Below are 17,332 nucleotides of genomic sequence, written 5' to 3'. Positions count from 1 at the left end.
CAAAGGGAGAAAAATCTTCCATGACTTCACAGTAGGATTACAATTCATCTGCCAATATTTGAGTCGTCTAAGCCAGATCCAGGCCAGACACACCTGTTAGGATGTGAGCTTGTCAGCGGTTTTAGCAAATGTAACTGATGGGAGTAATAAATGGAACAACTCTAAGCAGGAGAACCACTAAATTCTGTGTGAACTAAGAAATACACACATGTCCCCGGGTTATTTCCCACCCAGCCCGGGACAGAGCATGTGCTGGGTACCCACCAGGGAGAGAGGTCAACCATGTGACCTCATGCCCTCAGGAAGGGCTACTACCTGTTAAAATCCCGTGCTTAATAACCCACCATGGCTCTTTGGATGAAGTATGATTATCCTCATTCTCAGAGGAGCAAGGACAGGCACAGAGGTGTTGAGTGCCTTGCCCAGGGATTTGAACCAGGCAATTTGACCTCAGATCCTGTACTCTTAACCGCTCACTACAGAGCAGAAGCAACAGATGAATCAGGGAGGAAGAAACTGTCCCTAACGGCCTCTGAATGGGCAGTGGACCAGGAATGGAGGATTGTGCCCCAAACTCCTTCCAGGTTGGACAGTCCCACAGTTGCTAACTGCTGGTAGGACAGGCAGCAGGAACCTCACAATTTATAGGAATCAGGACTATAAATTCAGAGCAAATGAGTTTATTGCAAAGTGCAAAAAACATAAGCCTTCAGCTTCTCTGCTTTCTGTCCTGGGATGGAGGCTCTGGATGCAATGATTCATTTCCCAGGGACACACTCATTTATAGTACTCTGACCACCAAGTCTTAAAGACACAGAGGGTTTCACACATACACAATCCAAGTGACTCCTGAAATGGTAAGGGGTTTTCAAGCCATTTGCCGTGGGGGGAATCAATCTTAGGACCACATATCTTAGAGCAGATCATGGAGACACTCACTCCAACATAGGAGATATCCGGTGAGCATGTAGTACAAACCACTGAGAGGTTCTGGCAATTCCAAGCTTAATTCAGCGTAAGGTTTTACAAGAACATACTTCTGTGTTCTTGTTGACATGAAAATGTCTTGGGGTGCCTGGGTGGCTCAGTGGGTTAAGCTGCTGCCTTCGGCTCAGGTCATGATCTCAGGGTCCTGGGATCGAGTCCCACATCGGGCTCTCTGCTCAGCAGGGAGCCTGCTTCCTCCTCTCTCTCTCTACCTGCCTCTCTGCCTACTTGTGATCTCTGTCAAATAAATAAATAAAATCTTTAAAAAAAAAAAAAAAGAAAAAAGAAAATGTCTTGAAACAGTCCCTACTAAGTAGGTGAAACTCTTTAGCTAGCTCACAGACCTCCATGTGACCAATCCCATCTTAGGGGCCTTCTCAGGCAATACCCCACTAACAGGCTACTCCTTCCTTCTGAAAGTGTTCTCTCTCACTTGGGGCATGATAGGTCCCTTTTGGATTTCTTCCCGCCTAAAAGGTCATTTCTTCAGTCTCCTTTGTTTGTTCTTTATTCTCTCTGAAATCTGTGGGGGTTGGCATTCCCTCAGGACTCAGTCCTGGCTGCCCTCTTCTGTCAGTACTCCCCCTGTTCCCCAGGGTGATTTTATCTAGTCTCATGACTTTAATAGACATTTATGTCCTCTGGATCCCAAATTTCTTTGGCCCAGACAGCTCTTCTGAGTGCCTGTCTCACATCTCCAGCTGCTTCCTGAGATTTCCATGTGGATATCACAAGGGCACCTCAAACTTAACATTACCAAATGAAACTCTGGATTTTACCCAAACCCTGTCCTCCTCTATCTTCTCCATCTCAGTAAATGCTACCACCATCCACCCAATAATTTTGGAGAGACATGTGAGAATCTTCGACACCATCCCTTCTTTTTACATTCCAATCTAATCCAGCTGAAGTTTGCACTGATCCTACCACCAAACCCACTGCCCGGCATCTCCTCCCATCACCTCCACCTTGGCCACGCTGGGCCACTGCACTCATTGCTCTGCATTTTACTCTTGTCCTCCTTCCGTTCTTTACACCTGAGTCAGCTCTCAGAATTTAAACTGAAACTGTTCTTCTGCTATATAAACAAACAAACCCTTTAATGACTTCCAGTGACACTTAGAATAAACAGCAAATGTGGTCCACAGCCTCAAAATTCATGCCAACTCTGCCCCCTTACTGCGTGTGACTTCTCCTTCACTCTATTTCAGTTCCATCGGGCTGTGGACAGATCCTACCTCATGTCAACCTCCTTTTCCACCTTAAGGTTGTTAATTGCTCTGTAAGAATCTCAGTGTGTCATATGGATGCTTCCTTTTCCCCTTAAAATCGCAACTTAAAGCTGTCTCTTCAGAGATGCCTTCCCTGGCTACCCATCTAAAATCAACAGCCATCTAAAACCAACTGGGTGGTTCCTTTGGCTGAGCGTCTAACTCTTGATCTCCGCTCAGGTCTTGATCTCACGGTTGTGAGCTTGAGCCCTGTGCCGGGCTCCCTGCTGGACGTGGAGCCTACTTAAAAATCAACACCCCTGCCCCTGCTCTATCATACTGCCCTGTTTACTGGGAGTTTTCTTATGATCTCCTTTTGTTTGCTTCTTGTCCAGCTCCCAGAATAGAATAGAAGCTCCATGAGAGCGGGGACCTTGTCTGTCTCATTCTCCTTTGCACGACAAATAGCTTAACACCGAGTAGGTGCTTAAAACAGATTTGTTAAGTCAGGAAACACTTCCACCCCACACACAATCACAAAGCTAAGGGCTCTCATTTTGGTGAATAGAGCCCCTGACTTCGAGGTTAGGTAGTTTAATAACAGACATCAGGGCATACTGGTAGACTATTTCTAAGGTTATTCCTGCATCTAGTTGTAGCTATGGTCATAGGGAAGACACTGGAGGGGAAGTCCAAGGTTGGGGTGGGGGTGGGGGGGGTAGGGGAAGAATTCCAGCTGTGCTATTTAACAGCTCTGGACTCAAGGCAAGTCGCTCAACATGGAAGCCTTTGTTTTCTCATTTACAAAATGGGACTGTTCTGTCCTCCCAAGTTGAAGATGAAGTGATTCTGAGAACCCTCTGTAAACTGTGAGACACCAGAATAACGTGAGCTGCGAGCACCAAATGCTTCCCCTTTCTTTGGTGTCTCCTAAGTGCACGGACGGAGGAGAAACGAACCCCCCCAAATTCAACCACAAAGCAGGCTTGTTAAGTCCCAGAATCTGTGGAGAGGAGATCCTCGCTTACAGAGGGCCCCTGAAGGCATCTGACTTCATTAAATTGCAAAGGGCATATCTGATTCAATTCTTAAGCACTCCCAGCCGCACTGAGAGGGCAGCTTCTTTACTGCTACAAGGTAATCATCAGGATTGTCACTCTTAAGTATTTTGGATTTAATAAGGAAACCATTTAATTTCCAGATTTGAAATGACCTAGATTGCTGCATTTCCTTAGTCCTCAAGCACTATATTAAACAGCATCAAATCAGGGAGGACTAATATGATAATTTAATTTATTCAGGTTTGCCAGACACCAGGGGAATGGCATTAAGCAACAGAGGAGGGGGACTGGCATCCACATTTCTTTCTGGTTAGTTCACAAGCCTTTCAAATTCTGACTATGCTCTCCCACTGAAGATTGGTGGGTCAAGGCCAGCCGCACCACACTTGGATGGGATTCAGTACTGTGCTCTGCCCCTGCGGGACCCACTGTGAGTCAGTGGTTTACCAGGACTTGGCCCTGGTCCTTCTTTGCTTTTTCAGCAACTCTCATCACAGGGATGACCTACAAGCCAAGTCTTTGCCAAGAGGCATGAGTGCAAACTACCTCTGTTGTGAGGAAGAATCCATCGAACTGGAAAAATTTTCTAAGTAGGACAGTTCGGGGTGCTTAAAGTGATTCTAAGTAGGGCTAAGTGGGATAGAACGTAGAGATGGAGGGTTGCGTACGTTCACAAAGAACATGAATAAGATTGAGCAACCCTCCAGAGGAGCAGGGAGGGCTAGACCAGCATGCCTGGTCAATCCCGGAATGCCTCGATCAGACCCATCAGACTGCCTTTGCTGGTTGCTGATAGCTCCAGGCGCCCCTGGGATGCTGACTCAACATTCCGGAGCCGCTCTCTGTGGTTCCCCACAGCACAGGCCTACACACTGGGTAGCCATCTTGTCTTTCTGACCTACTTGTCATTCATTATGAATAGCTCCCAGGACTTGCTACATAATTTGCAAGGCCCGGTACAAAATGAAAAGGTGGAACCCTGCTTCATACATTATTAAGAATTCATTTTTATATTTTAAAAGATTCTATCCATTTATTTGACAGAGAGAGAAGCCTGACACTGGGCTCGATCTCAGGACTCCAGGATCAGGAGCTGAGGCAGATGCTTCATCAACAGAGCCCCGCCCAGGCACCCCAAGAAATCAAAATGGTGACAGTAGAGCAGTAAAGCCAAGTGTGGGATCCTTCCTAACACGAGGCCTACGTATTTGACACAGGTCACATAACGCCCATGAAGCCAGCCCCTAAGGCCGTAAGCACTCTTCTGATGGACAAGAAGGTGGGAGCTCCCCACCCACCAGGCTGACAGCAGCTGTGCCACAGTTCCTAAGCCAACCTGAATTGCTCTTTGAAAGGCAAAGGAGGGCAGCACCCCACCCCCCGCAATACCACCGCTCCAATATACAGGATATCTCCTTACCTATTCAACCGTTCCGTTTCCACCTCAAACTCTCGAATTTTGCTTTCCGAGATGGCAGATCCGTGTGAGTAGAGCGTCTGGAAGATCTCCTGGATGTTGGAGCAGTCCTGAAGAGAGTGGGCCAGGTGTTCTGCCACGCTGCTGGATACCTGCATGGGTGGGCACGAATCCCGCTTTAGACAGGGTCGCTTTAGGGACCAGTCCTCAGGCACGCTTTGCATGCAGAAGAATTTACAGTCAATATTCCTCGACAATCAGGCACCCGAAGATGGCTACCCTGGTTTTTCTGTCTGTATACCATGATTCTATGATAAAAAAGTTCACTACTGCGAAAATAGTACAACAACAGGATCAAAATATGGCTGTATCCTCCAGGCTTGTGTTGCCGGGCAGCAGATCTGGGGGAGCACGCCTCTTTAAAGTTCTCCAGTTTTGGGGTATCAAACAAAGCCTGGACTCCCCTGACCTTCCTGAGCCCCCTGCGCCTCCGGGCCCCCATCTCTGGTTGCTGCAGCCAAAGAGAGCAGCGGCTCCTTTATTTTCACAGGTTGGCCCTGGCGCCGAATCTGATGCAGGCAATTTTTCCTCAGTGCAAAATTCTAAATCAGGGCTTTAAAAGTACTATTCAGGCTTTCCCCACCCCTGGGGATCAAACAGCTAGCTCTTTCAGCCTTGTCCCCAAGCCTAAAACAATATTCCTTAGGGAACTAAAGCTACTCCCTGTTCACCATCCATCAGCTCTTATGGCCCCAAGGGGTCTGTAGGCTCTCCAGATGGAAACCCCTGGTACTAAGCGAGAAGGTTCCGGTCTCTCCCAGCACTGGGCTGCACTTCAAAGGCAGCAGTCATCCTCCCTGGAGAACACGTTCCCTTTTAAGAGGCATGTGTAAAAGGTAAGATTCTTTTAGAGCTCCCTGACCCACTTGGTCTCGGGGGACCGGGGTGATGTAAAGCAGTTACTTGAAGACTTTCATCTCCATCACCAGTAATGAGACCTAAATCACCTCTTTCTGACAGGTTTCAGGTAGAGAAAAAGAGGAACTCTCTTATAGCTGAAGAAGTAATTCCCGGATGAAGAAACCACCGTACCCTTTAATCGGATCCTCTGGAGGGAAATGGGGTATGATTTATTTTATAATTAACTTGCTCACAGGAGGTCAACCTGGGAAGTTCTGCCATCTGTGTGGCCCTACTGGGCACTCTCTTGCCTCGCTTCTCGCGAACACTCACCCCTATGCTACTGATTTCTGATCCCAAGACCGGCCGATCTGACGACGAAGACTCGGACCTGGTCTTCGAGAGCTTCACCCTCTCAGCAATCTGGAAAAACAAAACATTGTCAAAAAATGACACCTCACTCTCCAGATAAACCTTGGAGACTGTGCATGTACAGGGCTACTGTTCAGCCATGGCAACTCAATGGATTCCTCAATTTCCTAAAAATAACTCCCTCGCCCAATGTTACCACCAATTTGTTTTACCCGGGGTTTTCCAACCTCGGCACTCGTGACAGCTTGGGTGGGACTTTCTTTGTTGTACAGGGCTTTTCTGTGCCCCGTGGGATGGTTAGCAGCACCCTTGGCTTCTAGACCCAAGATGCCACTAGCACTCTAGCGGTGACCATCAGAAATGTTTCCAGACGTTGCCCAATATCCCTTGGGGGGAAGGGGGGACCAGAATCACTTCTGGTTGAGAAACGATGGGTTGACCCCACTGATTCAACTGGATGGTTGAGAACCACCCTCTTTGCAGAGACCAGCAGACCACCAGGGAAGAGCACATGGGTCGTGGGAACAGTCCCTCTGGGGCATTCTCAGCATACATGCAGGAAGGGGCTGCTCTCTAACGGCTATGGCCTGCCCAACAGAACCTATCGGTCTGCAGACAGGGCTGGTGGTCCTATGAGAAGGGCACCCACTGGTTCATTACTCAGGGTCCCTTCCTGGGCTGAATCTCAGTCCTCAAGAGCAGCTATCCATCCACCTCTTACTATGGTAGAATCTGACAAAACATCTCACTTTTCTACTACGACTGGTCAGCTATGACCTGCTCCCGCTGGCTGATTAATGAGAGTTGGCGTCCAGATCATAGTCAAGACAGACCAAACCACCAGTGGGTTAGTTAGCATAGGAGGTCTGCGAGAGACTTGAGGGAAGCTCCTCAGGGCTCTGTGAGCTCATCCTATGCCCACACGATGGCCATGCTTGGTAGAGGCTGGTGTGGATTCCAGATAAAACAGCAGGGCTCCCACCCTCCCCTGGAGCTCACCTTGGCAATGGGAATGTCATTGCTGCTGCTGCTCGTGCTCAGCTCCCCAGTGCTGGGGTTGACTGGGCGGTTGGCTGAAGTGAGGCGGCCAGGGCTGGAGGGCCCTGTGGCCTGCACGCTCTGTAGTCGTGTTTGAAGCTCTCGAACCTGAAACAATAATGCAAACTTTAGACACAGTTGGTGGCTTGCCTGGCCCAAGAGCAAAATAGCCAGATAGCTGGGTCATCATTTCCATGAAGAGCCAGGCTTAGCTGAAGAGCTAACTAAAACTAACTTGGTTGAGTCCACATGAAAGTCTGCTGTATTCTTAACTAGACCTGTCACAGGCCGGCCGTCATCTGTTCTTCACAAATAGGATCTAAAAATGTTTTCTGAGGCTCTGAAAGCTCCCAGCCAAGGTGGAAGGACCATCTTTAAGGAATGTTTATTCATTCTGCCTCACAGGCCTGAACATCTTGGGCTCCGCAGAGGGAGAACCCGGAATGAAACCACCACTCCCCGGGAGCTCAAAGTTCGGAGGAAGAGAGAGCAAATATTTTCAGTGCAAGTGCGCGTGAATGCTGTAAGTATCTACCTCGGGGGTGGTAGGAAGGCGAAAAGGGGAGAATGTGCCTTCATCTCTAGTTGACTGGGAAGGAGGGGATGGTGTTGGGACAGAGTCTTGTGACCGCCCAGACCACAAAGGACAGGATGAGGAGGCGCAGGCTCTGGTGGTGGCGTTGAACAAGCTGGGGGAGGGAGACCACCTTGTACGAGCGCACAGGCATCAGGGTGACGCACTCTATCTGAAGAACTGCACGGTGTGGAAGAGCCATGTGCACCGGCAAGGAGGGGAGGCCAAGGGCAAGACACAGAAGCCCCTGCAGCATCGCATCCCTCTCCCCCACCCCCCCGCCGGAAGACTTCAGGATGGGATTACGCAGGGGACAGCGGGGAGGAATATCTAAACCGGAAGGAATATCTAAACAGTCTTTCTGCAGAAAAGAGAAACACCGGGCCCTTGGAATTACATTTGGAACACACCTTTACCTACACACAATTTAAAAGCCCAAAGTCTCTTCTCTGTGGTTATGGCTGGATGATTTCCAAAGTGAGACGTGTTCCAAGTAAGTGAAAATAATTGTTAGAAATTGGTCTGATGACCTCGATCACAGTTTCGTCATCAGGTACAATGTCTACCGTGAAGGGCAAACTGATGACAGCACCCCTGGGTCCTTAGAAACAGGCACCAGGTCCTGCTGGGAAGAATTAGCACTGAGGCATCTAAGTCAGGGCTTTCCAAACTTGTCAGTGCCCCAGGAACAAGGAGGCTTATTAAAGCACAGAGCCCAGGGCACCATCCCCAGGGACTGTGATTTACTAGGTGGAATGTGCATCTCTAACAGGCTCCCAGGATCTGCAGATGCTCCCAGCGGGGGGCTCACATCCTGAATCCTAAGGGACCCCAGGGCCACACAGCACTTTAGTCCCAGAGACAAGACGAATGCTCCCACATCCTTGACACCAAACCCTTCTCTAAAAGCGACTGGAAAGCTTTTCATATTAAGTATCTTGGATGTCTCCATCCTGCTAAATTGAGAACCAAAAGTAATTGAAGTTTCAATAATTCATCAACATCTTAGAAGCCAAAATAGGAAATTTCCCTCAGAGCGAATTGCATTCAACAGTGTAACAGCTAAAAGTGCCTCACGCTCTCCTGTGGCTTCCAGTAACGGGGGGTTGATGGGAACGCGGGTCATCCTCATCGCACACCAGACACAGGGCAGACCGCAGAATAGTTTAAGGACCAGAAAAACACATGCTTGTTAAAGCCAAGGTGCATTGCTGGTGAGAGATGGCAGGGCTCATTTTGGACTGGTCCTCAACAAACCAAGAAGAGGCATAGCGCAGATGCCTCGTTAAGGCGCATGGGAAAGGGGGAGGGCCTGATTTCCTGTCAGGCTGGCTTCCTGAAACCCAGGAAACCTCCCTGATGGTGACCATGGATTTCCGTTGCTCCCGCTGTGAAAATCTGATGAGGTCCTGAATAATTAATAATGTTAACACCACTCCAAATTCTAGAGAGTATCTGAATCATTCACAAAACAATCCGTGGTCAGTTCCTAGAATGTCAAGTGGCCCACTGACCTTATTTTAAAATATATATAAATTGTCCTGGGGAATTTACAAAAACTGCATTAAAACTACCCATGTTATTGAAAGACGTTTCTTCTTCCCATCACTCAAGTAAAACACGTCCACTGTGGAAAATTTAGACTGCAGTGAAAAATAAAAACGGGAAAGGTGCCCAACATTCTTTCTTCCGATCTTTCCGCGGCTTGTTTGTGCACAGACACGTGTGCTTAAGACGATTTCTAAATCTAAATAACCGTTTTCGTTTAAAAAGTGTTAGACCTAGAGAACGCCTTTGAAAACTACAGAATGATAAACATGTTTATTTTTGGTCTACGCTTTATCGTTTAATGATAATTGTTAGGCTGTGAAGAAAATCTGTCTGAAGGGAGTGGAGCAAGCTTGTCATGAAGACAGACAGCTGGCTGGATTAAACAGCCTTCTCTCTGTTCTTGATTGGAGGTGGGGAGGGGTCCTAATTCATTTAAATGAATAAATGCACAGAAAAGAAAGCTACAGCCAATTTGCTGATTCCGCTTCGGGGAAGCTTGGGAGAGGGGAGAAACTCAGCTATGATTGTCTCCATTCCTATTCTTATTCCCTCCAGCAGGTTTTGTCATACCCTTTTCACTCCCCCCCACCCCCACCCCACCACCAAAAGACAAGTTCAAGTCCTAAACCCACAGTACCTGTGAACGTGACTTCATTTTGCAATACGGTCTTTGTAGATAAAATTAAATTAAGAATCTCAGGATGAGATCATCCCGGGTTAGGCTGGGTCCTAACTCTAATGACTTGTATCCTTATGTAAGGAAAAGGAGAGGGAAATTTAAGACACAGAGGTATGAGAGGCTCCTGGCTGGCTCAGTTGGTGGAGCTTGTGACTCTTGACCTTGGAGTTGGGAGTTCAAGCCCCATATTGGGCATAGAGATTATTTAAGGGGGGAATAAAAGGCAAAGAGAAAAAAGCCAAGTAAAGATGGAGGGCTGAGACTGGCCTCAAGTCAAAGACCTCTGGGACCTCCCAGAAGCTGGAAAGTCAAGAAAGGATTCTCCTCCAGAGCCCTTGGAGGAAGCGCTCCCGTGCCAACACCTGGATTGCGTGAACTCCAGAACTCTGAGAGAACACATTTCTGTTGTTTCAAGCCACTGAGTTTGGGGTAATTACATAATATCCCCATCTGTCACTGAAAATATTGTATTTAAAAAAAATATGTTTGTCTCTACAAACTATGTGGTTCAGAGTCGGGGGGGTGGCCAGGAATCACAACTACCCCAAACTAGGAACCGATACCTGTAGGAAGGTCATTCATCACCCTTTCCAGGTATTCTCAACGGGAGTTTGGCAACAGAATACAAGATGTGATTTGAGTGGCCATTTTCTCATTTCTCCAGAAGGGAGCACATGGCCAGTCCTCATCTAGGATGCCCTGAAGTCAATCTGTTGCAGGGGCACCTGGATGGCTCAGTCGGTTAAGTGTCCGACTCTCGGTTTCAGCTGTCGTGATCGCAGGGTGATGAGACCAAACCCCAGGTCGGGCTCCATGCCTACATATGATTCTATCCCTCTTCCTCTGCCCCTCCCCGACCTCATGCGTGCACGCTCTCACTCTCAAAAAAAAAAAAAAGGAGTCAATCTCTTGCATGTATCGGAAACATGATGGGGTATGAAAGTAAAATTTTTTGTTTTTTAGGGGCTTGGAGCCTAACGAAACACTGCCATGTGAACGTGCCCTGAAAAGTGGTATCAATGAGAAGGTCCAAGTATAAAAGAAACACTGCTTCCGCCTTGCCACAGGGGGAAACACTGGGCCTCAGTCTTGGAGGTCAAGTCGCTGTTCGCCAAGCCAAGGAAAAGGAACAGACAACAGAGGCAGGGTCGAGCAGGGTCGGGGAGGACTCGGAAAGGGTCAAGGAAGGACACGACACTGAAATGCCAGAACTCTGCATTTCTCGTTTATAACCTAATGACTCTCAGGGGAGTAAAGGGTCTCATAAAAAGATCATTCGATTAGAAAAGAGGATGAACTGAAATGAGCAAGAAACGGGGGGGGGGGTGAGTCGAGAGAGACAATGAGGGTCAAACGCAGCGAGATGGGAGCAAAAATGGCAGAATACAGCCTAGACCGGCGTCGCTCCACGGCTTGTGGTAACACTGGTGATGTTCTGCAGCTGCTCCCACCTCACGTGGCTACTGAGAGTCTGCAGGGTGCCTGCTGGACCCGAGGCACGGAATTTTTCATTGTATTCTATTTTAGCCCATTTGAATTCCAATATAAGTAGATGTGTGTGGCCAGTAGCTACTGTATTGGTCAGGGCAGTTCTAGAACCATTCAAGTAAGTTCAAACAAACAACCCCAAACTGGGGGACCCCGGGTGATTCAGTGAAATCAGGACCCTACTTGGCACCATAGGGAAAACGTAGGAAGAAGCAGACGTTCCAGAGAGAACTAAAGATGCTAGCTTTGGACATGCTGAAGGGTAGAGGATACTCAGCCAGCAGTTAGAAATATAACCTAAGGGAAGGAGATCAAAACTGGTATATAGTTTAGGAATTCTGTTGTGGATGAGGCTGCCCACTGATGAGGTGAGGCAGGGTAGGGGCGGGGCGGGGAGGAGAGCCCACACAGAGCCAGGTGAGCTGAAGGATCTGCGGACAGACGAGAACGCGACTTGGCTCCAGGAAAGAAGGGAAAGAGGAGAGGACAGGCAGTAAGAAAGATGAGTTTGCAGACGGGAGAGAGAGGGTGGATAACACAACGGCCCCCATCTGACTGTTTGTTTCCCTAAGAGAAAAGAGCTGAGGTCCTCTGCTAGGATTGAGGGAGGCAACAGCAGATGTCAGAGACGAGGAAGGGAGCTGAATGAGGACCGGAAAAGAAAAAAGAAAAAAGCTTACACAGCAGCACTGAGAACTCAGCTGAGCTCTTTCATTCAAGACAGTAGGCTGAGAAAATGCATTGTTCTCTTCAAACTCTGGAGACCTTGTGAAAATAATAGTAAAGAATAAGAAACGGATTAAAACCATAACAGTGAAAAACACATGCTTAGGGCATTAGCAGAAAGATTTGGGCACATTCTGTAAATGCAAAGTGGAAGGAAGAGTATTGATGGAAGGAACAGAATGGTAAAGTCAAATTCTATCAAATACGCAAGAGGAGGCGGCCTGTCTAACCTGGAGGAGGTTGGCCGGGCTAAGACTCAGCTTTGGCAGGTATACAAAGCATAAGAATGAGAAGGAGATTGAAAAAAATGGGAGGAATAACGGTCTGGAAACAAAACAAATGACCATTTCCAGCACATGACAGCCTCAACTAAAGTAAACAGGCACTCCTCCTCCTAAGGGTGCATAGAAATGTAGCATAAAAGAGGAACAATGAGAAAGACATTCACTGCCAAGGTTAAAAGAGAGGCAGTGAAATCTCCAGGTGCCGGAAATGAAGTGGGAAAGAAAGCTACAGAGGTTAGGAAGGAGGTGGTGTTGCAGCCCAGGGAATGGAGAGCAGGGTGTAGCGTGTGGGGCCAGGAGAGGCGGAGAGGGGCCCCTGCGAGTCAGGCTGTCTGTGTGCACACCCTCCTCTGGAAGCCTGGAACCTTCCCGCCCCACCCTTCTGTGACCAGTGCACTAGTTAGCAGGAAGCCAGAAGGAAGCCCTAGAACTTGCCTGTGGGGGAGGGGGTCAACCATAAGAACCCAAAATCCCACACCCAGGATGCATTCGGGTGTTGAGTCCAAATCCGTAGTATTTTAGTATCTATGTACTGCAGGGTCCTATCTTAGCAATGACGAGTTAAAACTGGTCTGGATTTCGCCAGCCGGGGGTTGCCTCAGAGACTTAATTTGTAAATCACCCACATCATGGTGCAGGGTTGGGGGGGTGGACAGGAGACAATGCTCCCATGACTGGAAGGGGCTGGCCATGGTGGGATGGTTGCATGAAGGGTTGGTGACCCAGGAGAGGCAGCAATCTATAGCACGAGAGGAAGCCACCCGAGAAGAAACGAACATGAAGCAAGCAAATAGCAAACTATGTCATAATCAGTCTGCGTAGGGCCCTTATGAAAGATACAAAGATTAATTTCCTTTTTTTTTTTTTAAGTTTTTTCTTTATTTAAGTAATCCCTACACCCAACGTGGGGCTTGAACTCATGGCCCCGTGGCACGCTTTTCCAACTGAGCCAGCGAGGCACCCCTAAAGGGAGTAATTTCTCTAAAAAGTAAGGAATTAGGAAACAAAACAGGCAGCCACCAAACAAGAATAGGTGGACAAGAAAAACACATAACAGGAAAGGCAGCCAACAACACAAAATCAATGTACTTGTTAACCTCTCAACCAGATAAAACCAAAAATAGAATGAGTGACCTGAAACAGAGCACAGGGAAATTAATTCAAAACACAGCACAGGGAACTAAAGAGATACAAAATATGTATGTGTCACTGGAGCCACAAATGACCCACCGAGGGCCCAAAATACTTGTAAAAGAGTTCCAGAGGAAGACAATGCAGGGAATGACGGAGAAACAGTATCTGAGAAGAGAACAGATGTGCTTTCCAGAAGTGGAGGCGGGAGGCGGACCTGAGTCCTAACACTGAGGCATCACCCTGAGTTCTAACAGGTGGCAGGGTGGCGAGACCTACAAGCTCTTTGATGCACCCTCCATCAAGGGGTCGAGTCCCAGACCCCTCCACTTGCCTGCGCCTGGCCTGGGGGGCTGCTTCTAAGGAACAGAAAGCAGTAGAAGCCATACTTCAGAGCCTCCGAGGCCAAGTTAGACCAGGAGAATCTGTTTTGCCTGCTCCCTCTAGAGATGCTGGCTCTTACAAGCCGGCCACTCCACAGTGAGGAGGCCCGGGCCACCTAGAGAGAGGCCCACAGGGGTTTCTGACCAGTAGTCCCTGCTGAGGTCCCAGAGGACAGCCAGCCTCCCCCCACAGACTTACGAGTAAGGATGCCTTCAAGAGGACTGTGGCCTCGCCACTGTCTGACTGTAACTACATCTGAGCCCAGGTGAGCTGGGCTGCCAGCTGCATGGTTCTGGGGAGCTATGGACTTCCAGATAGGAAGAAGTCATTGTTTTAGGTCTTTAAGTTCGGGATGGTTTGTTATGCCGCTAAAGCTACTTGGAAAATGAGGATGCAAATGTTATTGCATATGTAGCAACACTGTAAGGCACATGTAGGGGAAAAAGGAATAAAGAGGTCATCTTCAAGCTGGTGGGAGGCAGAGCCACCTTAGGTTCTGAGAGCAAGCATGTGGTCTGTTCCATTCACTGCTGTGTTGCCAGCACCTTGAACACAGGATCAGTCTCATTGTAATTTGCTGAATGTAATGGAAGGAAAAAAAAAAAAAACCTCCAAAGACTAAGAATGATGGCCCTAAAATTTAATACCTGGCTCAACTACTGTGGTAGACCAAACCATGGCTCCCAGAGATGTCCACATCGTAGCCTTAGAAAATAGTGAATCTGTAACTTTCCATGGCAGAAGGGAACGTGCAGGAAAGACGGAAGAGCCTTGACAGGGGAAGATTATCCCTGATTATCTGGCAAACGCCAGCCACGGGAGGCATCCAGGAAGGAGAGGCAGTTAGAGAGGGAAGTCCATGGCTGGCCTTGAAGCTGGAGGACACGGTGTGAGTCAAGGAGAGTGGGCTGCAGCGAGGCACTACTCTGCTGTTAGGGAGTAAGATGCACTTCGGACTTCTAACCTCCAGGGTGGTGAGATCCCCGGTCCGTGCTCTTTGAAGCCAAGCTTGTGACAGATCATCACAGCAGCAACAGGAAGCTATGCAGCCGTCATGCTGGGCGTGGGCAAAAACAAGGACATCTCCAAAATCAGGAGTTTGCCCTGTGTGGACCTCTACTGAAAGGACTCTTTAAGGATGCATGCTTCCTGGTGCCAGGAAATTAAACCCAGAAAGAGAACCCTCTGGAAGAGATCTTGGTACGCACAGGAGCTGGCCGAGAAGTAGAGACAGAAGGAACCTTCTTCTTATGCTGCCCACGAGGGCAGGGACTGGCAAGGTGTTCTGCAAAGCCAGCCCGTAATGGTTAGTCCAAGGAGGACGCGCCCCAGGACTCACTGCTGGACACGTACTGCAGAGGAAATCCCATGCGCCATAAGGCTGTCTGTGGCAGTGGGAAGACTTGCTGTCCGGCTCGGCCCACATGGTGGGGACCCTACACACTATGAGGTGGCCCTGAGTACATCGGGCCCGACGGGATCACAGCAATCTGGTCAGATCCAGAGTGCTGAGTGGGAGAGAGAAGCCTACGGCACAACAACATGTACGCGAATTAAAAACAAGACACAAAACACCGTGTATAAAGACATATGCAAAGTGGGGAAAGGGAATGGGATATAAAAGGAGTAAAAAAAAAAATTAAGTGAGGGACCTTTCACTGAGTGTGCTTCTAACAGAGGAACGTCGTCGGCTTATCTCTCTGCCCTCGCAGGCCCAAATAAAAGCCAATGTACGAAAGAAAGAAAATACAAAGATGAGAGATCAGGAACCTACGAGATCATGGGAGCCAGACGGCGAGATGCTGGTGATGAAGTTTCTGGAACCGGAGCTGGCACCCAGTGGGGTGGGCGCAGGGGAGGGTTTCCCAAGGGGGGTGGGGGGTAGGTCTACCAAAAAAGGGAGCCCAGGGCAAGTGTAAGATGGGTCAGCTGCTGGACACTTCCATCTCCCAGGACAGCTGTAGGGACGCAGACAAGACGACTGCGGGATTGATGAAGTCATCTGTGAATGTGGTTCACAGACGGGGGACACGCAGGAATGAAAGGCAGCCCGGGAGTCCTGGGCAGGATTAGAAACACGGTCACCAGCTGGAGTGGTTCGCTCACCTTTTGATGTGCAGCCGTGTTCATGGGAGGTGAGGGGAGCCTGTCATTTCAAGCTCTTATGTTGTAGTTCATAATTTCACTATGTGTTTCGGCCCTGCAGAGGGGCAGAACCAGCGGGCCATAAAAGCTCTCCTCGACGGGGTCTGTGCAGTTGGGTCCTTCTGCTTCTCAGAGAGCAGCCTCCTCCAAGACCAGATTTTGCTAAGAACTGCTCTCTTCCTCAAGATTTTATCTCATTGGGGCGCCGGGGTGGCTCAGTGGGTTAAAGCCTCTGCCTTTGGCTCAGGTCATGATCCCAGGGTCCTGGGATCGAGCCCCACATCGGGCTCTCTGCTCTGTGGGGAGCCTGCTTCCTCCTCTCTCTCTGCCTGCCTCTCTGCCTACTTGTGATCTCTGTCTTCAAATAAATAAATTAAAATCTTAAAAAAAAAAGATTTTATCTCATTTTATTTTTGTTGTCGTTATTGATATTAAGACATTTTCCCTTTTTTAAAAATTGTTTTCTATTATGTTGATTTTATAAGACTTTTTCTTGGAACCCTCAGACAAATGAGGAATCAGAATTTATTTACAGAAAGGATACATTTGTTCCTATGAATCTCATTTTTACATTATATTTCAGGAAAAGTTGTATTTTCATTGGTCAGGGCAATTTTGTGCAGGCTTAAACAGAAGAGGAAGGGGAGACCACAGAACTGAAGAAGGGAAACAAACCCAAAAGCATTTCCATTTTCTGGAGATGTGCTAGGTGCATTGTTTTCTCTTTTGTTCTACAGACCACTGAAGAACCTGGATCGGATCATCAAAATGGCCGCAACAGGGAAGAGGTCAGTTTTGGCTGTCTTCCTCATTTCTTACCAGCTTTCCAACAAAGGGACTCAACTACTTTTTTGAGAGCCATCAGTCTGCCTTTGAACAGCCTGACCTGGGATTTCAGAGCAGGGGTTGGAGAAGAGAGGCCAGGGATGGAGAAGCAAACACCGGTGCCCTCAGAAGAGTATGTTACCTCACAGTTTCCATGACACAAATGTGTAGGACTCCCTTTTAGAGTCCCTGGAATGGTTTCCAAAGAGGACATGAAAAGAATCATAGTTCTGTGGGATCTCTGCCTCGGATCCCACACTTCACCCCTCCTCAGACCACAGGAGAAAGGGTGATAGGTTTTACCAGTGATGCTCTGTTGGGCTCAGATCAAGAGAAATACACATACAGGTCACTTATCCTCTATGAAGCAAACTCCTTTTGCCTTCGCTTACTGTTGTCTTACCACGCTAGCAAAACTGGCCTGTAGAAGCCCAAGGAATCTGGTGCCCATGTTACCGTAACAGAGAATGGTTTACTAACTTCGAGCCTGTGTGGAGGCAAGTGACAGAATGAGAAGAAGAGGGAAGAGGACCAAGGAAAAGCATCTGGACAGTAGGAC

The 17,332-nt window shown here is 48.3% G+C and overlaps 1 protein-coding gene across 5 annotated transcripts in view; it reads right to left on the bottom strand.

Moving 5' to 3' along the window:
- Window positions 1-17,332, bottom strand: part of MCC (MCC regulator of WNT signaling pathway) — a 434,517-nt gene that overhangs the window by 41,694 nt on the left and 375,491 nt on the right. For all 5 annotated transcript variants that reach the window (XM_044264127.1, XM_044264130.1, XM_044264140.1 and 2 more), the window contains 3 exons: window positions 6,948-7,094; window positions 5,910-5,999; window positions 4,680-4,828 (listed from right to left, as the gene is read on the bottom strand). In XM_044264127.1, coding sequence (XP_044120062.1) covers window positions 4,680-4,828; window positions 5,910-5,999; window positions 6,948-7,094 — 386 coding nt within the window. The remainder of the gene's footprint in view (window positions 1-4,679; window positions 4,829-5,909; window positions 6,000-6,947; window positions 7,095-17,332) is intronic.

This window comes from Neovison vison, chromosome 1 (assembly GCF_020171115.1).
Source record: "Neovison vison isolate M4711 chromosome 1, ASM_NN_V1, whole genome shotgun sequence".
In the NCBI taxonomy this organism is placed as follows: Eukaryota; Metazoa; Chordata; class Mammalia; order Carnivora; family Mustelidae; genus Neogale; species Neogale vison.
The sequence above is the reverse complement of the archived record's forward strand: the minus strand, read 5'-3'. Positions and strand labels throughout refer to the sequence as shown.